General features: G+C 49.9%; 1 protein-coding gene across 3 annotated transcripts; it reads right to left on the bottom strand.

Annotated features, from left to right (window-relative positions):
- Positions 1 to 494: 494 nt before the first annotated feature.
- Positions 495 to 26,009, bottom strand: AXIN2 (axin 2). Of its 3 annotated transcripts, none has more exons than XM_064676109.1 (11): positions 25,765 to 26,009; positions 23,730 to 24,659; positions 17,659 to 17,799; positions 12,207 to 12,309; positions 10,202 to 10,342; positions 9,516 to 10,012; positions 9,228 to 9,410; positions 8,725 to 8,943; positions 8,051 to 8,146; positions 6,453 to 6,620; positions 495 to 2,297 (listed from the first exon to the last, which is right to left on the bottom strand). In XM_064676109.1, the coding sequence occupies exons 2-11, from the start codon at positions 24,551 to 24,553 to the stop codon at positions 2,171 to 2,173; spliced, it is 2,499 nt and encodes an 832-aa protein (XP_064532179.1). In that variant the 5' UTR covers positions 24,554 to 24,659; positions 25,765 to 26,009; the 3' UTR covers positions 495 to 2,170. The 3 variants fall into 3 exon arrangements, with proteins under 3 accessions (XP_064532179.1, XP_064532181.1, XP_064532180.1); XM_064676111.1 differs by having other exon boundaries at positions 9,228 to 9,407; positions 25,765 to 26,008; XM_064676110.1 differs by lacking the exon at positions 25,765 to 26,009 and adding an exon at positions 25,469 to 25,695.

The following is a 26,009-nucleotide window of genomic DNA, read 5'->3' as shown; positions in this document are numbered from 1 at the left end:
GGCCAACCCCACCATGGGAGCCAAGGCTTTACAGAGCTGGGTTCTGCTCAGGATTTACAAGGCTGGGTTTACTCTTGCAGGAGATGAAGGTGGGCAGTCCTGGCTCAATCACACCTGGGAAAGGCTGCGACCATCCCCAAGACCAAAGCCCTCTGATGTGCCATGAGAAGAGCTCCAGCCTGGGGACAATCACATCCCTTTGGAAGTCACCCCTTGGCTCCATCAGGTGAGCTTGGCAGTGCAGTCTTGGCACTAAGGCCAGGCTAAATTTGTAGGTGAGCTACCTGAAGGAGCTGTAAATTACTTAATTCTCACACTGAAGAGCAGTTCCAGCCTTGCCTCCCCCAGTTGCAACAGCTTCCCAGCAGGAACAGCCCCTGTCAAGGCAGGGAGAGGCCAGGGCAGAGCTCAGCAGCTCTTTCCAGCTACCACCATACATGAGAAAAAAAAAAACATTTTAAGGCATTAAGGGTGAAAAAAAAGTCAAGACAATATTAATTTGAAAAATATAAAATTTTAATAAAGGCTACATCTCTTAATTACAATAATTATTGTACCAAGTAATTTTTTTTTTTTAAATGAAACTCTTTATAATGCATAATTTACAGTATAAGTAGAACAAAATGCCATGGCAAAAGTCATGAGTACAGGACTTGTAATAAAAGGCATAAAATATATTTATACATAAACCCCTTAAACAAACAAGGGAAAGCTTGAACCCTGAATATAGGGCGACGCATGGCCTGTTACACCATGCAGGCACAGGTACTGTACTGATTAAATTTTAAAAACACTAGAGATAGTGTATTAATATTTTCACCATACATTTTCTACAATATATACAGACTTACACAAAGTAGCAATGGCAAACAGAATGCACAGATTAACTTAATCAACACAAAACCCAACTGTCGAAATGCAAGGTCTTTCTCGGGAAAGGGCCCCTCTCTCTCTCTCTCTCTGTCCCAAAACCCACCCCAGGCACACACACGGAGCTTCATCCACATCTCCCACGGCCTCAGGTGGGTGTGAAGGCAAGGCAAAAACCAACCCAACCAAAAAAACCCACCACACACAACGACTCAGAAGCTGAAAGTACACCCCCGTTGTAGCTGCACCGCGTTGAAACACAAGCAGTGCTAACATCGAACGGCTAAAAAAATTAGCTCTGTGGGATACACACAGGGGTTTAAACCTTTTGGTGTGCTAGACACGGGAATGGGAACGGGATGGCTCCTTCTACAGCTCTCCCAGGCTCGGGGTTTTGCTCTACCTTGCCTCGACTGAGAGGCGCTGGACACCAGTGACAGCAGCAAAGCAAAATCCTGGCCCCGCCGAAATCCATGGACAAAATAACAAGTTCCTGTTTGTTGTATTGCCTCTAACAGAGTTAACACTTAAGACCTTTATTTCAAATTAGAGCAGCATAGATTAAAATGCACCGGTCTCTAGATGAATGGTAGGACAGCATTTTTATTTCGGCTTTTTATTATTATTATTATTATTAATTATTATTATTATTATTATTTCTTTAGAAAAGTTTTATCTTCACTCGGAGAAATACTGGGCATCACGTCACTCCTTCCCTCCTCCCCCTTCAAAAAAAAAAAAAGAATCATCACGAATGTGCTCCTTGCCAAACTCCTGAATTTTAGATAGTGGGAACAATGTTAAAAAAATAAAATAATCCTTCCTCCCCTCGCCCCCCCCTTCCCAGCCCCTCTCTTCTCCATTGTTAAAGCAGCATATCCAAAAACTGGACTTAAGGGAAAACAGACTGTTCAATAAATATCAATAAGGATTACTGTTAAGGTAAGCTATACACAGTTTCTCTTAGTCCATAGATTTCAGATCCCCAGGAAATCATATATTATGTATGGAAGTCTCTCAAACACGGTCTGCATCTCCGATAGCCAACAGTGGTCATGTTTCTAATAAATAGTCCGGGGTTTTTATCATCTCAGTACCCAACTCATGAATAATAAATGCCATTTTTTTTTCCTCTAAGGCTAATTCAGCAAAGTCTTCATAGACTTCACCTTTTTTTCTTCATTGGTTCAAAACTTTTCCTTCAGAGTTTTTTTTTTTTGTTCTTTCCTTGTCATCACTACTGTTGTGTGTCCAAAGACTTTTTCTAGCTTAACTTTTCTTAAGAAACACACAGATGCCATCAATCAATCCTTTCTACTTTCCCCAGGATCCTTCCTTCGTACATGGGCAGGATGGTTTCATCTTCCCAAATCTCTTCAAACACCGCGCCGCAGTCGAACTCGTCGCTCGCTTTTTTGAAGTAGTATCTGTGGTAAAGGGAATTAAAACACAGTTAAAAAAAAAATCAAAAGGTAAAAAGCAAAGGACGCTTCGCCAGTTCTTTTAACCAGGACATTTCCAATTTCTCCCTCCTAGGATGTTCCTCTCCAGGAGAACCTCAGGGCTGCTGAGGTCCAGCGACACGAAAGCATCCCCAGGGCTGCAGGGATGTGATGGGACAGAGGGAGCAGGGCTGTGCTCCTCAGAGGTGACAACAGCTCCCACAGTGAGAAGATTATACACAGTGGCAGTGGATACCCCCAGCCATAAAGAAAATTAGAAAGCACCATGATTTCTGGTCAAATATCTTATTTGAAAAATAAATAAATAGAATTTCAAAGCCAAGCATTCTTAAGGCTCCCCTCTCTCCCCACCTTCCTTCTTTCATGTGTTTTCTTCTTTCAAAGCTCAAGCCCAACATTAAAATTAGCAACTGTTATTAAAAGGATGGATTAAAAGCAAACCATCCCCAGCTTCCTGCAACGCAGGAGCTGAAACTCTGTGGCATTCCTGTTGAAAAAAAAAAACATCCCGTGAGCCTCGCGTCGGGAACGACCAATTCACGTATCCCTGCTAAGTGACAGAAACTCCTGTCTTTGCTTCCCCAGCAGTTGGGAGAGCCCTGGTCCAGCCCGCGGGACGTGACACGGGGAGGTCAAGTAGCAGTGTCCTGCATTCCTGCTCTTTTGCTCCGGGTCGTTAGATCATGAAGCCAACGCTCCCGGAGACAAAAAGCACCCCCACCCCTCCTGTGTCAAACAGTAAGGACCCCTCTATTATCCTGAATTAGACCGTTCAGCTTCTTGATTAAAGGTTCCTTTTATCCCGTTTGGAGCTTTCTTCCTTCTAAGGCTGCTTAATTGCATATGCACAAATGAAGGGCTTCCATTCAGAGGGGTAGCATTTAGGGAGTCTGTCCGTCTGCCGCCGAGCACCTCCTTGGATGTGCCTGCTCCCTTGGAAAAGGGCTTTGCCATCTGATTGCCAGGGATGGAAAAAACTTCATCAGATGGATTACAAAGAAAAAAAAAATATCTATATTAAAAAAAAAAAAATTAACCCCTCCCCTGTAGTTTCCAGACAACTCAGGGTTGGCAGATGTTTGTCAGGGAAAAGGGGTTTGTAATTATGATTTTTTTTTAGGATGGGAAAGGAGATCAAATGAAGCTCACTTTTACTACTAAAGCTTAAAGAACCACAGCAGGGTCTTAGAATTTGATTTTTTCATTTAGTGACTGTTCTATTACACATGTTTAAATTAGTCACATCAGCCTGCAAATCTCTATTTTCAGAGTGCATTAAAATTATTTTGGTAGGGGGATAAAAGATCCCTCTTTTTAGTTAAAGAGATGAAACCATCTCCATTTAGTCCAGGTATGGTTAGGATTTATTTTTATAGAGTCATTCCAAGCTGAATTGACACATGTTGCAACTTTAATGGGTCAGCAAGGAAAAAACCCATATTATTTAAGTCCTTCAGATCCTGCACTCATGGAAGTCAATGGCCCAACTCCCAACTTCCATGCCACAGGTCAAGGCCACAATTCCCCAGGACAGCAGCCTTGAAATCAACCCAAAAAAACCCAAGCAAAGTTTGAATGAATTACAAAGAACTTGCCCTTCCCTCTCCCCTGTCCAGATAACAGCCACTTTTCCCAAGAACTTCCTCCCCAAGCCCAAGCCCTGGCTGTGTTTACAAAATTTTTATTTGAGAAAACACACTATGGCCTTTTACATAATTACAACCTTATTTCGCAGAGAAACAGGGGGGAAAAAAGAAGAAAAGGAGGAGGCAAAGCAATAAAAAAAAAAAAAAAAAGAAGATCCACCCCCACAAACATCTTCAAACAAGTCACTCTGCTCTTATTTGCTCAGAAACGGGCTTTCCATTGAAACATATTTTATGTGGCAAGCTTCGCTCCTTTTTTTTTTTTTTTTAATTTTATTTTTTTTAATTTTATTTTATTTTTTTGGGGGACATCTGGCACCAATCGAGGCGAGCAGGCCCGGCCTTACAGCTCAAGTTTTGAACCGCTGCCATCTTCGGATTTACCCGACACCGCCCACTTTTTTTTTTTTTTTTTTATTTCTGTGTATGTTTGTTTTTTGTTAACGCCATCGGTATTAAATCACTGCTTAATTCCTTCTTCTTTTTTTTTTGGTTAGTTTTTTTTTTTTTGAGGGGGGGGTGGATGGAAAGCCAGGGCGGCTCTTCCCGGCGGCTGCCCCACGGCAGGGCTCTGGCATCGCGGGAGCCCGGGGTACCCGCCTCGCAAACTGATCCAATCAATAAAGAATTTGGGAGAGAGCGGAGCGTTTTTCTGCGTGTCTTTGTGCATTAAATGAAAGGCAACGGCTTCAAAGACATGCTTATTAAATGTGCCTTAAAAAGAAATCAATGCCAGATGTGACCAAAGCGGCCTAGTTAGTGCCTCCCCGTAACACACACGCTACTCCGGGCACTGCGGACCTCTCCCCTGAAGGTCACCCGCAGTTTCACTCAAAGTCCAGCCAAAAGTCAAAGCTTAGATCAAAATGATTCCCTGGAGGTACACACATTTGTGTAATTAGTTTCACCTTGTGTCTGTGCAAGATAAAATACTGGGCACGTACCCAAGTTCCCTTTTTTGTAAATTTCTGTATTGTCTTTACCCAGGTGTAAAGGGGTGAGATCTAAGCAAAACGTTGTTTCATCCTTGTCAGTCACTTAAAAACATTTTCTAAAGTAATTACAGTCTGACAAGGCAAAAATAATTGCACCTAGAGGGGCTTTTGGGCCACAGAGGTTTTAGCAGCCTAGTCCTGCACTCGGGTATCACACAAAAAATGTCACAGAAAACAAACAAACATTAAAAAAATGATTTTTTTTTTAGGAGGGGGGTGGGACTTCACAGCCACTGGAGCTGGCAGAGCAGTGGTGAGTTCAGGGAAATCGGTCTGCAAATGGGGCATGAGGAGGAGAAAGAGTGGGAGGCTTTAGGGGCTGGAAAATGGCACAAGGGTGCCAAAAGCCCAGGCACCTCTCCTGCACGGTGTCCAGGGTGGGTGGACTTGCAGGTTGGTGCCATCTGATGGCAGCTGGGTGGGCTGCAAAGATGGTTTTTGGGGAAGGATTGGCTGTATTTCAGCCTCACTGTGCAACAGCCATAGACAGACCCCAACCCAGCACCCCCCCAGCCTGAGAGTGTCTGTGGGTCACCGACCTCTGAGCTGCACGGGTGGACTTCCCAAAGTTAGAGAGGCCAGTGATGGGGCAACAAGCTGGGAATTCCTCAAACCAGACCCAAATGACCATTTGGAGGTTAAATCAGAAGCTGCCAGTTACAGGGCAAGACACCCAGTTCTCTGAAGCACCACCAATTTCAGTGCAAATTCAAAAAAATAGTTGGAATGTCCCTCCCTCTCCTGCTCACCCCACAGAAGTGGCCAACAGAGGATCCCAAGAGTAGATTCACTGGGAAATGGCAGCAAAAAGAGCCAATGTGAAGCTCCTGCCATGAAAACTGTAAGAGCAGAGGAAGCAGCAAACTGGTTTAACTGGGAGCTGTGCCCTGGAAACCAGACCAGCAGGGTTTGTTGGAATTTCTGAGGAGAATCTGGGTATTGCTAGTGGAGCTTTCTCTGCAGGGCAGAGGGGTTTTTTTTCCCCCTAACAAAGAGAAAAGTGAGGGAGCTCCATCTCAGCTCCATGTCCCTCAGCTGGACTATCCCAGCCTGTCACTGACCCCACTACAGCCACACCACTGCAAAAAAATAATGAAAAATTAAACAGTTAAAGGAGACCAGCACCAAGATGAATGCTGACCCCAGTCTGGAAATTGAATCCCACTGCTCCAATGCCTTTGCCACAAGGCCATCCCAGATTTCCCTGATACTCCATCCAGTTTTTTGGAGAAGGGCTGGAGCACAGATCCTAAGGCAACTGGGGAGGAGGCTGGGAGGAGGTGGCCCTGCAGCTGAGCGGTGGCTCAGGGCACCTTTTCCATCTCCAAGTTGCTCCTGCTTTGAGTGGGAAGAGAGTAAGATGATCTACAGCCCCTGAAAATTGAGGCCAACATGTCACTGCAGGTAGCCCTGCAAGAGCTCTGCTAATTCTTTTGACTTGGTAAAAGGCACTGAAGAAAAAATTCACAGATTCTTACCTGTAATTTCCCTTTTTGCTCAGCTGTTCTTTAAAGTGCCCAAGTGTCAGGCTCTGGGCCTTTAACATCCTCCTGTAGGGAATTTCTTCTCCGCAAAAAAAATAGGTGACAACCAACTCGCTGGACTGAGAGGTGTGAACAACTGGCAGTTTCTTTGGCTCTTTGTGACTGAAAAACAGAAAACACACACAAACCCCTCTATTTTTCCATTTGAGAACAGGCTGTTTCACCACACTCAAACCAGCAGTGCTCCTGTCACACAGAACACTGTCAGAAATACCCCTGGGTGTGACCCAAAAATCAGATATTCCTGTACTGGCTGGGAACTTGCTGGGATGTGTTTGCACAGCCCTTTGCTGGGCTCCCACAGCAGCTCCTGGTGGGAATCGCAGAATGGTTTGAGTTGGGATGGATCTTAAAGCTGATCTCATTGCAACCCCTGCCATGGGCAGGGACACCTTCCACTAGCCCAGATTCCTCCAAGCCCTGTCCAACCTGGCCTTGGACACTTCCAGGGATGGGGCAGCCACAGCTTCTCTATGACAGGGCTTCCCCATCCTCCCAGGGAAGAGTTTCTCTGTAATATCTAACCTGGATCCACCCTCCTTCAGCTTGAAGCCATTCCCCTTTGGAATCATGGCATCACCATCTTATGGATGGGTGAACCCAGGGATGGAGGTTGGTTGGATGCCTCCTGGAAGCATCCAGGAGCAGGAGCACAGGCCAGGAGAGCAGGTGCAGGACTCACCACAGGCTCACTGTACCTGGAGAGCCCCAGGACTGCACACCTTGGGCTTTAAAAGGCTCGTTTCATCTGCCTTCAAACAAAGCATCTGCCAAATTTTCTCCTCGTGCACAAACCCACCTGCAACCACCAGCTCACAAAGCAAACCCACCGCCAGATGCTTCACCTGAAGCACCCAGGTAATCTTATTTTTCCCAGTGAGGATAAAATTAACTGGATTTTGCCATTTGCACCCAAGAAACCCTTCTTAAAGAATAATTAAAACAACATTACCCAGCAAAATGGCAACGCTCTAGTGAATACCATGCAGCCAAATCTACAACTGCTTCTGAGGCAATGTACACTTGGCATGTCAAAAGGTCACAAAGTGTTAGTCCGCAGTAATTTAGTCTTCCTAATTTGTTCTAAGTCTTTGTAGAGTGGCTTCAGAAAAAAAGCTGCTAGCAAAGACAGCTGGTGGACTTAAGGTCAACCAATTAAAAATGAAAGGCTCTAGTCAGGTGGCTCAGTCTGGACTTCAAACATTACTCATTGCTTAAGATGAAGAGGGTAAGAAAGAAAACTTTAATTATTTAGGCCATTTTAGACCTCTCTGTAGCAGATTTCTTGTTAAAAGAACCATCCTGTAATTAGACTAATCCAATCTTTGTCCACTTTACAGGAATGCAAGTTAAAAAGAGCCAGAGACAAGATTTGAAAATGTTTTGTTCTTTCTTTAAGAAGAATGTTTGAAAGGCGAAATTTCAGATATAAGAATTTCCTCTCTTTTCAAAGCGCAATCCATTAAATGAAAATATAATTATGAGGGATATATATTTATTTCCCAATCCTTTTCTGCACGTGCAATACTCACTCTTCTGTCATTAGACTTGCATTGCAGAAAGGGGTGCCTCCCCCCTGAATGGCAGCGGAGTGGTTTCGGTCCCTCTGCTGATTTGAGGTTGAGCATCTGAAGTGGAGGGAAGGGGAGGGCAAGTGGGGAAGAAGAGGAGGGGAAAAAAAAAAAAAAGAAAAAAGGGAAAAAAACAACTTTAAAAAAAAAAATTGTTGAAATACAATCTTCTTAATTGAAGTCTCCTGTGGGTCGTTAAGTTCGCTCTTTGTATCAAGCCTCACATGTTGTAAACAATCAAAGGAAGAATTAAAAATGCTGTGGGCTAATTTATCCTTCCATACCCAAATGAACGATAACCAGTCCAATTCCCCACTTGGTATGTAGCTGGAGCCTGTCCCAGAGGAAAAACGGGCAAATTACAGCCATCAAAAGAGTGGAAGTAATAGTCTCGGATCTGAACTATTTGTGCCGGTGCAGGGTGGGGTTGGAATAAGGAGGCTCATCCTCCGGGCTCGGCCAAGCCGTGCCGTCACACACCCCCACGGCCCGGCCCCATGGCTGACTCCCAGCCTGGATGGGAAGGACACCATCCATGCCCACCGTCCCAACCAGCACCCAGCAAACCTTCCCTCGGCCCCGCTGCTCCCCAGACCCCACGACGGGACCGGGACCGTCCCTCCCGGGGCCATTACCGTTGTTTCTGCGGCTTGGAGACCTCGGCGAGGCGGCGACACGCTTCCTCCAGCTGGGCCAGGGTGTTGGGCGGGGTGAGCGGGGGCATGGCGGGGTCCTGCACGAAGGGGTGGGCGGGCTGTGCCCCGCGCGGGTGGCTGCCGGTCCCCCACGGGTGGTGGCGGCCGGGGGCCCCCTTGGCGCAGTCGGAGCTGTAGGCCTTCTTTGTGCTTTGTGTGCTTGGGGAGGGGAAGAAGTCGGGTTAGAAAAGCTGGAAAATATGACTTTAATAGCAGCTCCTATTCTGCTCGCTCCCTCTCAAAAGTCTGTCATAACATGAAAGGAGGTTTATTGCCAAAAACATGACATTTTTGTGGTTTTTCTGGTTCTGCGGAACAGCTTTTATATTAAACCGGAGGAGCAAAGAGTCTCATTTGTTTTTAGCGATTGTAAAAATAGACAGCCCATGTAATATATAAATATTTACCGGGAGCGATATTGCTGTAGACAGCTGCGTATTTACCTATGGGGCTTGTGCTTATTTTGTCTCTCGCTCTCCAGCATCCACTGCCAGACGTTCTGTGCCCGGTCTGCTTCACCCCCGGGGAGCTGCACCCCAGCAGGGCCAGGCAGCCCCCCGTCCCCGGCCGGCGGGGCCACGCTCTCCACTCCTCGGCCCGGCCTCTTCAGCAGCGTCCCCGTCCTGCTGGTGGCAAAAAGGGACACGAGCCCACCGTTAGCCCCTGTCCCCCATCAGTGACGGGTCGTGGTTTGGGGCAGGTGCAATGGGGGAGAGATGCCGGTGACTTACCCGAAGGGCTCCAGCGGAGGGAGAGGGGGGTCTGTGTTTTTGGGGTGGCCCTTGCACTTGGGGTAGCAGTAGTAGTCGCCGCCCGCCGGGCAGCAGCACTGCACCCGCTGCGCCGCCTCGGCCTCGATCTGCTCCTTCGTCTTGGGCACGGTGTGGTGGTGGATGTAGTGGTGGTGGACGTGCTTGGTGGTCTGCTTGGTGATGAAGCCCTTGCCCACCACGGCGCAGGCAGCCAGCGAGGCCGTGCCGGGCGGCAGCTTGCCCGTGGGCAGGCGGTCGGGGGAGCGGGCACGGGGGCTGTGCCGGCCCATGCCGGGCGACTGGCAGCCGGGGGTCTTCAGCACGCGGGAGAGGTGCTCGTCCAGGATGGCCTGGGGGTCCTCCTCGTAGCTGCCCGAGGGCAGGAGCGAGAGCGGGTGCTGCGGGTGCTGGGGGTTCACCATCTCCCGACTGCTCTGCAGGCTGGCAGGGAGCTCAGAGCCCTCCTTCTCCTCATCCTGCCAGACAAGTGATGGCAGGGAATGAATGGAAGGGGACGAGGAGCCGGCGGGGCATGTGCCGGGATGTGCCCCCCACCGGCTCACGAACCACAGCGCGATCCCAACGCCCTCCTCCCAACCCCCTCCCACCCCCAGCCAGGTGGCACGTGGAGCTCTGCCCAGCCCCGGGAAGGCTAATCCTCCTACCTCCTTGATCTGCTGCAGCCTCTCCTCCAGACAGTCCATGGTTTCCTGCTCCTGCTTCAGCTTCTCCAGCCGGGAAATGAGCTCGGCGGCGAAGGCAGCTGGCTCCACCGGGGTCATCTCCTTGGGAAGACGGTGGGTCCTCTACAAGGAGCGGGGACAGAAGGCACAAGGCATGTTTAGCGGGCGGCGCGGGGCGCGGGCGCTTTGCCGCAGCGGCATCGCCGGCCCCGCTACGCTTGTTGTGTCTCCATGTTTGGATGAAAAGACGACCGCAACTAGGCATGGTCTGCTCTGGATTTTTATGAGCTAGTGCTGTGGCCTCATGGAGTGACATCCTCCCCACCAGCGTTTGCCTTCGGCAGGAGCAGTTGGTCGCACTCTGAGGAACCCCGCTTGTTCTCTCTGTAGTACAACCAGCCCATCAGTAGCTACTCTGAAGTAGAAAATCTTCAAAGACTGTTGTCAAACATCAAAAAAAAAAAAAAAAAAAAAAAAAACCTCTGAGGTGGGAGGGAGAGACTTTAACTAAAGGAATAAAGTGAGTATAAACAGAAAGGAGTTGGAAATTAAAAAAAATAAGATGGGGGAGAAAAAAAGGGAAAGGAGAAAAAAAAAAAAGGGAAAAAAAAAAAAAAGAAGTCAAACGGTTGCAGATCAGAGAAGTGCTGGTAATTTATTTCCTGGCTACACACTGGGCACCTTTGAGGTAGTGTTGTCTCAACAGTGTCCTAGATCTCTTCCCCCCCCCTCCATCTCTTTGTACAGAAAATGAAGAAAGCTGCTGCAGGCTAGCGGTGCTACACTGCTGAGCTTGGCTGCCTCAAGCAGATCTATCAAGGGAAAAAGGGAACATCTCCAAATCAAGTGCAGAATATAAAAAGGCAAAACGCGAATTTCTGCCAAAAGAAGCAAACATGGCAGGAAAAGGGGAGGGAAAAAAAAAAAAAGAGGAAAAAGAAACCACCCACTCGACTCTGCCCTCCCTCCTGCCATCCCCAAGCACCCCACTCCTCGCCCCCACTCTCCCTCTTTTCCCCCTCCCAAAAGCAGAAAGCTGAACTGCCAACTCTTTCACATACTACCCACCAGATGAGGTGGGGCCTCTCTCCGGCAACCACTTAGCTCCAGAAATGATGTGAGGGTAGAAAAAGGCCACTCTGCTGGAAATTGTCACTCTTACACAAGCTGGCTCTATTCAGTCCCTGATCAAAGCACTGCCTTACAGAGAAAGTCGATTTGCACGCCCTGGGACAAAATAATCTAATTTACAAGCTCAGGCTATAGAACTTTCTTTAGGAAGGAAGGGAAAAAAAATACCAAAAAGAAAAACCACATAAACCAACCCCCCCCTCCAACAGAAATATCATCTATGACTTCTTGCTGCTTAAGACAGCAGAAAGAGGAATTTTAGCATATTAATCTGAAGACAAGATAAGTTTATACTTGTCTGTGTAAACAGTTTATTCACTGCAGGAATCGGGGAGTCTGCGAGGCAACTGAATTAGCAAGTCAGCGAGTTAATTTTCAAGAGCGGAGCAACACCACACATCAGATCCCCTCAAAGCCAGGCACGGATCTGCTGCCAATGTCTGTTTTGGGAGATCCTGCTCCCCACCAGCTCTTGGTGGCCACCATCAATGCACACGGGGCCAAGCCCTGCTCTGCTCAGCACCGCAGAGGTGTCGGGGTGATGGCCAGAGCCAAGGCCCTCACCAGACCCAACCAGGGCATCTCCACTTGGATTTAGACCAGAAGGACAAATTCAGAGCCTTAATTAGCACCTGGTTTCAGGGAAGGACCAAGATGTGACTGTCCACAAGCGGGTTTTTGGAACGATGCTGAGAGCACATGGCTCCTGCCCAACACTTTGCAGCATTTCTGCTCTGGCATCACCTTGGGATGGAAATGCTCCCCTCCCCTGCTCCCTTCCCTCCACATGTGCGTGGTCCCAACCCCAGCATTTCCCACGACCCACCCAGAACCTGCAGCTCCTGCCTGAACTCACCGGAAAATGAGGTAGAGAAACTTGACCGTTGGCCTTGACGCTCCGATGCATTTCCCGCTGGAGCTGCTTCTTGCTCCCAATTCTGTACGGGGGGATCCCATCTCTGCACATGGAAGAGAGGCCACCATCAGCTAGGGCTGTCCCCATGCTCTAACTGAGACACTTCTCCATCCCCCCTGGAACCACCCAGCCACGCTGCAGGCCCTCATTCCCAGAGGTGCTGAGCCCTCTGGATGTCACCTGAAGCCTCAAATATCTGGCGGTGTGGGAAGTGCCTGTGTCACCATTACATGGATGTGCAGTAATTAAGCAAAAGCTCAAAAGCTGAAGGCAACTCCACATGGGAAGACACCCAAAGATCCCATCAGCTTCACTTCCAAGGTATCTTACAGGAAGGCCCTTCGAATGCCAGGCTTCTGCTTCTGACCTTTATTTTTGTTGCTTCTTCCCCACCAAATTACATTCTAGGACCACAATGTCCCTCAAGCTCTGTAACAGCCCATGGAGTGCTGGCACAGTGGACACAAGAAGGAAGAGGATGGGGATGGATGGCCACCCAAAGGCTGCTCCCCATCTCTACCCCTACTTAAGATCCAGGATGTTTCTCCTGCCCTGAGGTTGGCCGGCACAGGACACTTCAAGGCATGAGCACGGACCCTCTGGGCAGGACACTGCTCCCTTCAGCCACCACTGCTCCCGGCCAGGAAACCACAAGGAGAGAGACCAGGCAAGGAGCTCCAGAGGAAACAGCCCCCTGCACACCCAGCTCCAGGCACCGTGGGGCATCTTCACCCGGCCACGCAAAAAATTACCCCAGTTAGGATTAAAGGGCCTTCCAGAGACAGCGGGGCCAGCCGGAAGAGCATGCCTGGAGATCCTGAATGTCTAATTCCACCCCTTCCCTCAGACTGGCTGAATAACCTTGATCTCCAGTCCCGGCCCTTTCATCCACCTGCCCCCACACCTGACTCATCTCCTGAGCACAGAAAATAGCTCCTGCCCGAGGAGGAGCTGCGGCAGCCCAGCAGACAGCGGCGGCCCCACGCTGCTGCCACAGGAGCCAACGTGGCACAGCGTCCCTGCGTGTCCCCTCCCGTGGCCACAGGGGTGGTGGGCACACGCCGACACACAGCCAGAGACAAGAAGTGTTCCCAGAGAACACCACGTCCCTTGTCTTGAGGAAGAGGATCAGATCACTCCAAGTTTGAGGCACGCTACGGGCAGAGCTTTGTGAAGATCTTGGCCAAAAAGCATCCAGTTGCCATAAAATTGTTTTTAATGAGCAGGATTAAGCTGCGAAGCCTGGAGTGAAGGATCAGAACAATTTCATTTTAATAGACTTGGAAAAACTTTTGTAAGAAAAACGAGCATGCTGGGACCACAGAAGAGGCCCTTGATGCCACAAGATGAACATCAGCCTCCTCTGGACACGGTTTATGAGTGCATGTGACATGGCAAGTGAAAGGAGCTGACTGTCCTCATGTCCCCACTGCACAATGTGGGGCTCTGAGGCCTTTCTGGGGGAGCAGCCCAGCACACAAAGGCCAACACAGCCAGCCATGGCCACCAACCACAGCCGCTGGTGGCCACCAAGGACCTCTCCACGCTCTCCATAAAGGCCACCGAGCATTTCTGCTCCACAAACCCATGGGGCAACAGTTCTTGGGGCACATGACATGCCTTAGCTTTGTGGGAGGATGGGGGAAAAGCAATTCTAAGGTGAAAAGCAAACAACCTCTACCTTCAGAGATGCCTTTGTTAACTGAGGCTTACCAAGACAAGGCTCTCTTAGGGAAGACCTTCAGTATAGGGAATACCCAGGAAAACAAGTATTTTAAAAGTAAATAAAAATGCCAGCATGAGCATGTCACATGCATATGAACAAATGGGATTAATCCCACTAACACACATGGAAGAGGAGGTGTCCTCTATCCGTGGCAGTCCAAGAGGCCAGTTGGGAGGAACAGGGAAGCAGCTGAAAAGGCCTGTGTGTCCACCACCACAGGGCACCCAAGGACATGACCAGGGATAACAGCCCTCCTGCACTGCCCACCTCCCTCCAGGTCTGCAAGGACAAGATGCTGTCCCCAACCCCTCTGCTGTGGCCACCAAGCTGGGAGCACATCTCCTTGTGGGGTATCCCCAAGCTGCCAGCTCCAGGAGGACATCTCTGCCCAAAGGGACAGTCCTGGGACAGGCTATGGGGCAGGAACAGAGACTTGTGATATTCCCAGGCAGGGTGGCTTGTAAAGGAGGAGGAAAAGCAGCACTGACCCAACAGCACAGCTCCTCTACTTGAGATTTACCCTCGTTCAGGTTGATACAAAAACTGCTCCTTCCCCCTAAAATTCCTCTGGTTGCACAGGAGAGCCCCACATCAAACCTCCTGCTCTCTGCTTCCACAGCCCTGCCTTGGCAGAAGAGTTCTGCAACTTGTAACAACGTGCAGAATTAAAAAAACCCAGAGGTATTTCTCTGGGATGGGAAGGCAGTGGAGCAGCTTGGGAAAGTCAGCCTGGGGAATGGGGAGGGACTTTAGCAGCCACTTTGTTTTCACAGAAAACGGGGAAAATGGGCAAGGCCAGTGTCAAAGGGATGACCAACGAGTGATCCCTGACTGCAGGAGGGTCAAATAAATGGAGCTGGAGCCAGGATCAGCCCAGCAGGAGATATGGGGGACAGGGGGAATCCTGATGCTGGAGCAGATCCCCCCAGCCAGGAGAAAGCACCTCTGAAATTAAAGAGCTGAGCTTGGCCAGAGGGTTCAGAGCAGGACAAGGGTTAACTAACCCCAGCTCTCCAGGTGCCACCTCTCCCCCTGCTCCAACAGCCAACATTTGCACTCACTTCCTTGGCTACTAAAAGCTGTGGCTGAAGAGCTACAGAGTTGAGGCACTAAATAGTAGAGTTTAATTATAAACAGTTCAGCTAACCAGGCTGGGGCTAAGCCAATCTGTTTCTGGGGGAAACACTAGTTTGAAGTCTTCTACCCAGTCAGCTGCCATTTAAGCTGAGCCAATTATCTTAGCCTTTTGACTCAGATGTGCCTGACCTAACCTGAATGTAGTTTTACTGCTGCTTTGAAATATCAGACTCATGCGCATATGCATTCACTCCCATCTTCATTTGGCAACGGCTCTGAAACAAGCCTCTGATCTTGCCAACATCAAAAGCCTGGTTTGTAAGATAAGGTAATATTTGAAGTTTGCTCAGCAGCATTCCCCTGTGTCCAAAGTAAATCCATAAATAAGATATAAGCAAATAAAAAAAAGAAAAAAATCCCCTTTCCTCCACCCCCCACCCCCCAAATCAAGAAATGGAAATATAAATTTGCATGATGCTTTGTGGCTATTACAAAATATATATAGGGACAGACTGATCCCTGGCATCTGGAATAAAATAAAAAAGGCAGATTATGCATTATTTGGAGATTTCTCCCAATTCCAGTGCAGTTCAGATTTAGATTTATTTAAAAAAAAAAACCCAAAAAACAGTTTATTGCCATGTCTGAAAGACTTTTCCAGAACAAGTTTTTCCTCTTCATTCATACCAATATAAGCCAAAAGAAGTAATTTCCATTCACACTGATGGAACAGAATAAACTCAGTTACAAGGGGGTAGCACCTGGGCTCACCCAGAGGGGGGTTGTGCCCCCAACACACCCCCAGCATCTCCAGCATCCAGCAGAGCCGTGTGCCAGGAGAGCCTGTGAATCCCAACTGCTCCCCTGCAACCTTGGCATCAGCCTCTGCAAAGGAAGTTTTACATCAGCCTTAACTTTAAGCCCAGCCTCCAAACCTGCCAGTTTACCTCTCCCACTTCCAAGAGAACCACCCAACACTCCCGGTGTGCTCCTGGCCGTGGCTCGGGGGGGAAGGGGGTGCCGGTTCTGCAGCAGGAAATATTCCTTTCTGCCACCTCCCCAGGCCTCCCGCCGCCCCCCAACCTGGAGCTGCGGGCAGTTTAATCAGCCAAGCTTCCCCAAACTCTCACAGCCTGCGCGGGCCATTGTTATGGCAGGAAAAAACAGGCAGCTCCTTTCAGGCGCTGCTTTATGGGGAGCTCCTATTCACTTGTTCAAGCAAATTTCAAAGCGGGCTGCTGCCCTCTCATCCCCGCTAAGCTCCCCTGGACTAACAATGGGCTGAAAGCGATTCAGTTAAGCCTTTCATCCACCATGCACTTTATTTCTCACTCAGTGCTCTCATCTGTATAAGGCCTACAATTGGCATTGCTGTGAAGAGAGGGTATAATCCTAGCCCTGTGAATCCCAAGTGACCCTACACTGGTCCAGAAATGACTAACCCAATGAATGCTCTGTTGACACATGATCACATACAACCAGAGCCAGTAAGAAGAAATAAAGAAGTCACCCTATGATTCAGCTCTTTTATTTAATGCCAATATTGTTCAATAGGGGAATCTGGTGGGACAACAAACTATTTTTTTTCTGTAATATCAGTTCAAAACACACATGTGCATTTAAGGAAAAAAAAAAAAGAAGCTTTTGTTTATGCATCAAGGATTTTTGGTAAATCCTGTTTTCCGTTGTGTATCATCACACATGTTGACTTTAAAAACCCAGCATGCAAGCCTCTCCAAGGAGTACACAGGGATCACTGGACATGTCTGACAGAGACATTGGAGATGTTTCAAGATTAAGACCAGGAATGCAGCACTCTGCTCACAGGTGGGCTTTTCTGGAGCACTAGTTTAAGTGAAGATCATGAAACACAAACAGCAACATCTGCCTTCTGCTCAGCTGAAGAAAATGGTCCTTAAAAGCACTAAGTGAGCCTCACTGTCTCCTTTACAGACACAAAAGCACCATTTCTCTCCCGCTGGGGAAAGCAAACTGACAGTCAAACCCCTTGCTCCCAGTTGCACACTTCTCAGCAACCAGGAGAAGCCAGATCCTGCAACTCCTGGGCTCAGCCACAGCATCATCTCTCCTCCCTGTGCTCCTGAAACACCCAGACCTGATCCATGCAGCTCCACTCAAACGGCTCTTTGAAGACTGCCCCAGCCACACTAAACGAGCAGCTATTTGCCCCTTCAGGTCACTGGTCCTATTAATGTACCTTCTGACATTAATGACAAACGTTAATTACAGAAAGTACTTCCTACAGGAAGTAATCTCCTTCTCTTTGATGACTGATAACTAGTTAAGGAAGCCTGGCCTTAAGACAAAGGCTCAGGCAGATGCACTCCTCGGGTTAGTCACCATCAGCGAGGGCAAAACATGTTTGCTCAGCTGCAGTTGCAAAATGGCAATAGAGGGATCCATTATTCCACTGCATCCGATACCTGCGGCGACGGGATGAGGAGAGAGGCTGCCGTGCCCTGCACACACCTCCAGGAGCAGCAGTGGGGTGATGACCCCAGATCCATCACTCCCCTAAGCCCCACAGTGCATCAGCACACCCCAAAAGGACCAGCAGCAGGTACTTACACGCTGCTGTCCGTCATCGACATGGAGTCGTCCGTCAGGGCATCACTGGAGATCTCGCTGTCGTTCGCGCTGGTCGCTGGGGCAAAGACATAGCCAGAGTTCACGTGGTATGGGTTAACAGGATCGTTCCTCTTGAAGGACCTAGGGACAAGCAGAACAGGAATTGAGCTACCAGCCAGTCTCAGGCTTCATGGAAGCACCCTCCTCATGGGAACCACGTTCACTGCCTGTTCAACCTCTTCAGAGCGAACCAACCATCCACTTCTTGGGGTAACAGCAACCAGGACACCCTCTGTCCAAACCAGGACACCCTCTGTCCAAACCAGGACACCCTCTGTCCAAACACGCTCAAAGTCCAACTTTAAACATGTTGCTTTTAGCGTTTTCTAAAGTGCTCCAGAAAAACCCAGGAAGGACCTCTAAGTACTTTGATACCTTCTAAAACCTAAAGCTTGATGCCCTTAAAGCTTGGTGCTGCACTGCTGAGGTCAGCAGGACTTTTGCTGTTGGCATCAGCAGGGAAAAGACCAAAAAGTTCACAGCTCAAGTCCCACTGAAAGCCACGAGGAACCAGCTAATGATGTTTAAGTGTACTGTGAAGACAAGAATTAGGGTCCCTTTGGGAATGAAAAGTTATTGGTTTCTGAGTTCCCTGAAACAGGAGAACTGCCTGGAACTCCTGGGGCAGGGCCCCCATGTGTCAGAGGCACAGACAGGGCTGAGATCTGCTGTCCCAGGCTTGACCTCCCAAAGCTGGGTACCACCTTCCTGGCTTTATAAAAACACACACAAAAGAAGGGCCAGTTTTTAGGAGAACCTCCTACTTGTCCAACTTGTGTTTCTGTGCATAGGGTTGCACAGGGAAGAGGAGGATGGGGATGTGAGGACAGGCACAGCAGGTTGCATTAATGGGCACGTGGGTGATGGATACCAACACCTTTGGCTTCACCTGGAGAAGCAAACCCAAAGCCCAGCCTGGGTGTTTTGAGCTGAGCACCCAAGAGCAGACGGGTGACACGGGCTGTGATGGAGCGTGGCAGGGTCACCATGGCAGGGTCACTGCATGGGGTGGGACTTGGGCATCCCCCTGCCCAATGCCTCCCATCACTCCAACTTCCCAGCCAGGATCAATATACATATCTTGGCAGGTGATAAGGGGATTATGCAGGGAGGTTTGAAAACCACATGTTAAGGTGCACATTTTGTTCCTCTTCCAGGGCAGGATGGGGTTGTTAAGCTTCTGCCTTTGTATATCAAAGCAAAAGGCCTTGTCATCTGATAAGGACTGCTGATTTTAATAATTAGGGCCACTTGCCCAGGACTTGGGGGCCTAAGGAATGTGCCAGCAGGCTTGGCAGGTTTTTTTTTTAATGAGCTTTCCACCTCCCTGCCCCCCTGAGGCTGGAGGGACCAGCTGGGTTTAAGTGACAGCAATGTCCTCCCACCTCCCCACTCTCCATCCCTCACCAGCACCCAGGCACACTGTGCTCCTAGCACCAAACACTGGAGTCTCCACAAAGGCTTAAGCTAAAAAAAAAAAAAAAGGGGGAAGGAAAGGAAAAAAATAAAAAAAGGGAAAAAGGAGAGGGAAGCACAGTGGGGAAGATGGGCCTCTGGTATGAGCGGCGAGGGGCTGGCTGCAGGCAGGTATTCAGCCCAGCCGGGGCTGCATTCCTTTCCAAGGAGGCCAAGGCATTTCTGATGGGGAGATCAAGATGTTAAAAAATATATATCTGGGAAGAAGAAAAAAAAAAAAAGAGATAGTAAGGAATGCCACAGGAAAGAAGTTAAATCTTCAAAGATAAATTAATTCCACATGTGGGCGAAAGCGAAGTTATCCCACTACTACTACAAGAAAGTTCCCCTAAAAACCACGTAGGCTTCTACTCTGGTTCAGGGGGATGTGCAGGCCCAGTGACCCTTCCTAGGTCCTTGGTGGGCTTTTGGGTCAGCATGTAAGGGATGCAGCTCTTCTGCTTTCTTGATTTGAAACCATCTCAGGTCTTGAGAGTGTATCTGAGGACCACAACGCTCAGGGGTGCAGGATGCTCCCCAGAATCATGGCCTTGCTGGAGGTGCCAGTCACCCCTGGTCTCTTCCAGGAGGGCTGGTTTGCCATGTTGTTCTTGCAGGACTGCTGGGGAGGCTGAGTGGGGGCGGAGGCAGCGGGTCCGTATGGATAGGGCACAGGGAGAGGAGGTGTGCCCAAAGATAGAATTAGAGAAAGTGGCCAGAACCAACTCATCTTCCCCTCAGTACTGGGCTGCAGCATCACTCACCTACCAACACCTCATGGACAAAAAAAAACCAAAACCAAAAAACAAACCCCTAAAGCTGACATATTTTTAAAGTCCTCCCCCCTCCCTCAACCAACACTGCTCCACAGAAGTCCCCCCCATCCTTCAAGAAAACCAGTGGGGGGTGTTTTGCTAAGTTTAATTTTTTTTTTTTTTCCCCTTTTTAATTTGACCACCTTACTCCAGTAATTGCACCCAGATGCATCAAGTTGCCTGCGAGGGTTTTAAATTCCAGGGAAAGCGGTGGTCTCCTGCCACAGATGCTGCACACACAAACACAGCCCAGCTCCAAACTCAATATGCAAAGTGTTTTCAGCTGTCAGGTAGCAGTTGCTCTGGAGCTTCAAGGAGAATGTCTGATGTTTCTCAGCCTATTCTTATCTTGATGTGATGACACACAGCATGTAACTCTCTCTCTACTATGTTAGGCAATGGCCATATCAGAGGTATTATAATGCCATGAAAATTTCAGGGGCTCCTGCTTGTAGCCCCTGTTATGAGGGTGCAATTTCAGAGAGTGGGGTTGTTTGTTTTTTTTTTTTCTTGTCAAACTCTGCTTCTTAGAAATGAAAGCACTCAGGCAGGTCAACCCACAGACTTATACAGAGAGAGAGAAAATGTACAAGGAGCAGTTGGAGGCAAAATTGAATCTCATTAAGTGTTTTCTTGGGACAAACATCACTGGGCAACCATGGGTTTAAAAACATTAAAATAAAAAAAGGAAAAAAAACACACATGCACAAACCTGAAAAAAAAAAAAAAAGTATATTTTAACACAACTATGTTAATCACAGCTTCCATGCTCTAATTGTAGAACACTGCTTGGAGCATAGCTTTACAATGGCATCATTTAGTTTGATAATTGAAGCCAAACTTGGTTCCAATAACTTCACACACAAGGAGCTGCACCGGCGGGTCCTTTCAAAGGCCAGGAAGCACTGGGAGCCGGCAGAAGGCCATCTGCAAGCCCCAGCCTTCCCCAAGCAAGGCCAGTGCCACTGATGTTAGAGCCCTAATGGGAGGCAGATGAGTCCACCTTGGACTGAACAAAACCACGTTACCCAGCGGCACTGCAAAGGAAGAGGAGCCCTCTGTGTACACAAAGTCGTGCGTGATAAATTTAGAAGCGCGTATAAATAATAGCTGGAATTCCTGGAGCATGGGGCCAGGTCCAGCACAGCGTGGGGAGGCCAGTTTTAACCACACCACAGCCCAGAGGGAAGGGGAGTCGCCTGGAAGGACAAGAGGGAGGTTCTGCATTTAAAATCTTCCCCGTATTAGGGCGCCAAATATACAACCAGCAGTTTGCATTCGCCTGCTCCCCACCCAGGTGCAAACGCTGTGTTTTCACATCTCCTGTTCCTGTCCATCACCGGTGCTGGGGCCAAACAAAGTCTTTCAACTGGTCCGGTTTCTGCGCCCTCCTGTTTGCCATGGGTTTGGCCGTGACTCCACGCCCTGGGATTCCCAGGTGGTCTCCCATCCAAACACTGGGCTGGCCTGAGATCACTCTGCTCCCACCATCAGGTGGGCCCAGCCCAGCGCTCCCGGCTTTCGCTGGGATAATCACATTGAAACCCACCGAAGCGAATGGCCAGAGCCTGCACAGCCCTTCAAAACCAGAGCACACTGAGCAGAAATTCCTTAATTCCATCACACACATGAGGAGGGAGGTGTGGTTTGGCCACTCACCAGGAAAGACTTTGTGCAAGCTTCAGCTCCAATCCTAGACGCGATCCTAAATGCTGAGTGATGAGAGATAACCCATCCATATGCTCATCAGCTTGGAGCACATGCACGCACAAGTGGCTTCACAAACGGATCGCTCGGGGAGGAACTGAGCAGCATCTCAGCTTGACCTCCCTCTCTTTGCATTGAGATCTCTTGGCCCCATGGAGAGCAAAAGCTCCTGGAAATTCAACAGAAGGTGATCAAAGCAAAACGCACTACCTAATGTCCTAGGAGGGTAGATCTGACATGTGAGGAGCAAGCTGCATTAATCCCTGGACAAAAAAAAGGAAAGAAAGAGGGAAGGAAAAAAAAAAAAAAAGGAAAAAAGCCCAGCACTAATCAGGCAAGCAGCCACAGCGCTGCAAGAGCTCTCCTGGACAAGGCACATGTGGGTTTAGCAGGGCCTGCAGCTCTAGTAGAACATACAGCCAAGCCCTTCCAGCTCTGAATCCCAACAAAGGCTCAGAGATAAAAGCATCAAACATCCCCCTCCTGGAAAGCCAGCGAAGGGCAGCAGTTCAAACCAAGTTCTGGAGAACAGCAGATGCTCAGGCAGCAACACTCAGGCACGAGATGAGGATCCCAAACCCCAAGTCCTCCACAGACCAGCTGCCAGCATTGCCCCCCCGCACGCCCCCCAGCAGGAGGGGTCCAGAGGCCGTGCCGGGATGCAGCGCATCCCTTCTGTCCTTCCCCCGCGCCCAGCACCTCCACCCCCTCTGCTGCCAGGAGAGCCTCCAGGGCAGGGAGAGGACCAAAGAGGCCTCTGGCTCCACAGCACCCTCCCGGGCAACGGGAGCCTCCCAGTGCCCCACGGCTCAGCACCAGGAAACCCGGCACAGCTGGAAGCTCTCCAAGGGCAGGAGAGGAGGGCGCGCTCCAGCAAAGCCTCCCCGGGAGAAGCCTGATGCCCTTTGATGTCCATGAATCACAGACACACTCTCAAAATTCCTGTAAACGAGATGTCAAACACTCACCATACCAACCCCCAGGCTCCCGGGCCGGCGGAGGAGAGCGCACATCTGCAGCAGAGCCCTCTCCTCTCAGCCCTGATTCAACAATCCACATTTATGGCAAGGGTGGGGAGAGGAAAGAATACATTTTCAGAGGATTATACAACTCATCATTTGCTCATCAGAGTCTCTCTTCCCCATCCCCCCCTTCACTTCGAGATGGCTCTCACTTCCCTCACCCTCGCACTGCTGTGCCACCAACATTTCCAACAAAAGAGAAGGGTCTGGCAATGCAGACGCACCCCGGGACCAGGGCACAAGGACACCCTGTCACCACACAACGTCCCTGCCTCCTCATCAGCTCCCACTTGACACAAACACCTCTTAACGAGTTTAACTGAGCTCACTGCCAACAAGAGAGTACCAAAGACCTACCTAAGATCTATTACTCTACACCTGGAATGCCTCTACCACCTTAAACACTCCAATTTTAAGCATCCTCCTGCACGCATTGGCTCAGAGCCACCCTAGATGGCTTTGACACGACACCGACACCCAACACGATGGAGAGGCTGCACATCACACACACACACAGAGTCAAAATAAAAGCTGATTCTGCCCAAGTTGCAGAGTCTGATGCAGTGACTGCACACATTTCCTCCTCCACGACCGCACAATTGCTTCCCACATAACCAACATCGTTAAACACCGGTTGATGGTGGAGTTGGGGAACTAGTAGGTTACATTATTCATGTGTCTCTATGATCCACTCTACTACTGCTCTTAATAGGTTTGAAAGTTGAACCAATAATTACCGTATGTCCGGAGGACATAGCTGCTATGAAGTTTTTGATCTATAAGAGAACTGAAAGAGCCAATAGGGCTTCAGAGCACAGAATCTTGTTTTCCTCTGCAGAGGAGGAAAAAAAACCCACAGTCAGCCAACACCCCCCAAATTCCAGTGTTTGGAGGTATGGAGAAGCAGCAGTGCTCCCAGCCCCCCTCGATTCCCACCCCAACAGCCTTCTGAAAACCACTCTCAAAGTCTTTAAAGTTAAAACAAAGCACAATTTCCAGGGGGGTCCCTTACCTGTATCCATTCTCGATCGTTTCCGTAGCTCTGACATTTGCTGTAACCCTCAACGTCTTGCTGGATAGTCCTACTACTGAAGGCAAGATCTTGTTTTTAAAGTCTGCACAGCTCCATTCCTCTTCTTCATTCAAGGTCGGGAGATAGCCACAGACAACTTTTAAGCTCCCCAGTCCATTGCTGTTCATGTAAGCGGGATTCTCTCCTCCACTCCGTACGTATTCGAGGTATATATCAGAAGTTAAAAACATCTGGTAAGCATTTTCCTCCATCACAGTCTGAATCTCAGTCTGTGCCTGATCAAACATGATGGAATCTATCTGCTGCTTCTTGATGCTGTCCCTTATGTAGGTCTTGGTAGCAGGTTTGAGCTGCTTGGAGACGATGCTGTTGTTCTCGATGTACCTTTTGTAAATAGCTTTGGCTACTCGCAAAGTTTTGGTATCCTTAAGGTCCATCTGCCTGAAGCCATTGCAGGCAAACCAGAAGTCTAAGGTATCCACACATTTTTCCCTTTCCAGAAAGGTCCGAAAAAGATAGGCACCATCTTGATCTCCCAACAAGGAATGCAAGGATTTGGTCCATCTGGCCAGAGGGGAGTCTGGGGACGCGCTGCCCTCCGGCTCCCCGAGTCCGTTCTCATTCCTCCGCGGGGCAGGAGGCACCGGCATGGCCTTGAAGCTTTGGCTTTTTGGGAGAAACGAGCTGGCGAGTTGCGGGCATGGTGCTTCTCCTTCCTCCCCCGGGACAGGGGGTCGGGGGGCGTCTTCCCTGAAGCTGCTGCTGTGGTCTGGGAGGTGGGCGAGGACCACGGCGCTGCTCATGGCTCCGGAGCTCGGCGGGGAGAGGGGCTCCCAGTTGCTCCAGGAGTTGCCTGTGCCTCTGCCTGCCTCTGCCTGGAGTCAGCAGGGGATCCTCGGAGCCTCCTCTCTGCAAAGAGGGGAAAAAAAAAAAAAGGGGGGGGGTTGGGGGGGGGAAGAAAAAAGGAGTATTGATCTAATCAAAACCAGATCCTCCCAACATCAAAGACAAAAAGTAAACAGGCTTTTCAACTCCTCACAGTCAAAAAAAAAAAAAAAAAAAAAAAAAGAGGAAGAAAGAAAAGGAGAGAGGGAGGGAGGGAGGGCAGAGGGAGCGCGGCTCTATCGCCAGCCCGATCGCGACTATCAGATCCGCTCCGCTGAACTCCCGGCGCACTTTTAGCGGGGCCGGGGGGGTGGGAGTGGGGGGTGTCAGCGCGGCCCCCCCGCAGCTCGGGGCGTCCCTGCCCCGGCATCTGGTTTCCATTTGCCCCCCCGCCCCATCCCCGCTCCCTCCTCGCCCCCTCCGCTGCCGGGGGCGCCCGGACCCGCGTGTGTCCCGTGTCCCCCCCCGCCCCCGACGGGGCGCACCCGCCGGGACAAGGGATTTTTTTGGGGTGCTGCTCTGCGGGAAACGTGCTGGAGAACCGTCCCCCCCCCCAAAAAAAAAAGAAATCCACCCCGGGGGGTGGGTTAAGGCGAGGCGGCCGTACCTGGGCGCTGCGGGGCATCCCGGGCCGGGGCCCCGCGCCCCCCGCATCCCCCCCCCCGCAGCCGGGAGACATCACCCCCGGCTCTGGAAAAGGGGGAATAAAACAGGAAGGGGGGGTTAAGGGGGAGGCAGCCCCCAGCCTCGGGCTTTCCCTGCGTGCAAAATAATAATAATAATAATAATAATAATAAAATAATAATAATAATAATAATAATAATAATAAAAACCTGCTCCAGAAATGGCGACGGGCTGGGAGGAGGGAGGTCGGAGCCGGGAGCTGGGGTGGTGGAGGGGAGAGGAAAGAAGGGGGAGAAAAAAGTCCGGAGCGACTTGGGAGCCTCCGAGCTCCGCGAGCAACAGCCGAGCCCGGGCGGGCACGGGCACCGCGGGGGCAACCCCCTTTCCCCCCCACCAAAAAAAAAATAATTTAAAATAAATAAATAAAAAAAGATATTAAAATTACAAGAAAAATCCGTATTTGAAGCAGAAGAAGCGGCCGCCGCCCCCCGAAGTTGCCACTCACCGCCGAGCCCGAGCTCGCTGCGCGCCCGCAGCCCCGCCGCTCCCCGGCAGCGCGCAGGCTGCACCCGCTCCCCCCGCTGGCCTTCCTCCTCCTCCTCCTCCTCGCCTTCCTCCTCCTCCTCCTCTCCTCCCCGGCGGTGCAACCGCATCGGAGAGCATCGGGAAAGGGAAGGGAAGGGGGGGGTGGTGAAGGGGTGGGGGGGGCTGCGAGGGAAAGGAGCCCACTGCGCTGCGCGCCTCCCTCCC

This window comes from Pseudopipra pipra, chromosome 19 (assembly GCF_036250125.1).
Source record: "Pseudopipra pipra isolate bDixPip1 chromosome 19, bDixPip1.hap1, whole genome shotgun sequence".
NCBI lineage: Eukaryota > Metazoa > Chordata > Aves > Passeriformes > Pipridae > Pseudopipra > Pseudopipra pipra.
The sequence above is the reverse complement of the archived record's forward strand: the minus strand, read 5'-3'. Positions and strand labels throughout refer to the sequence as shown.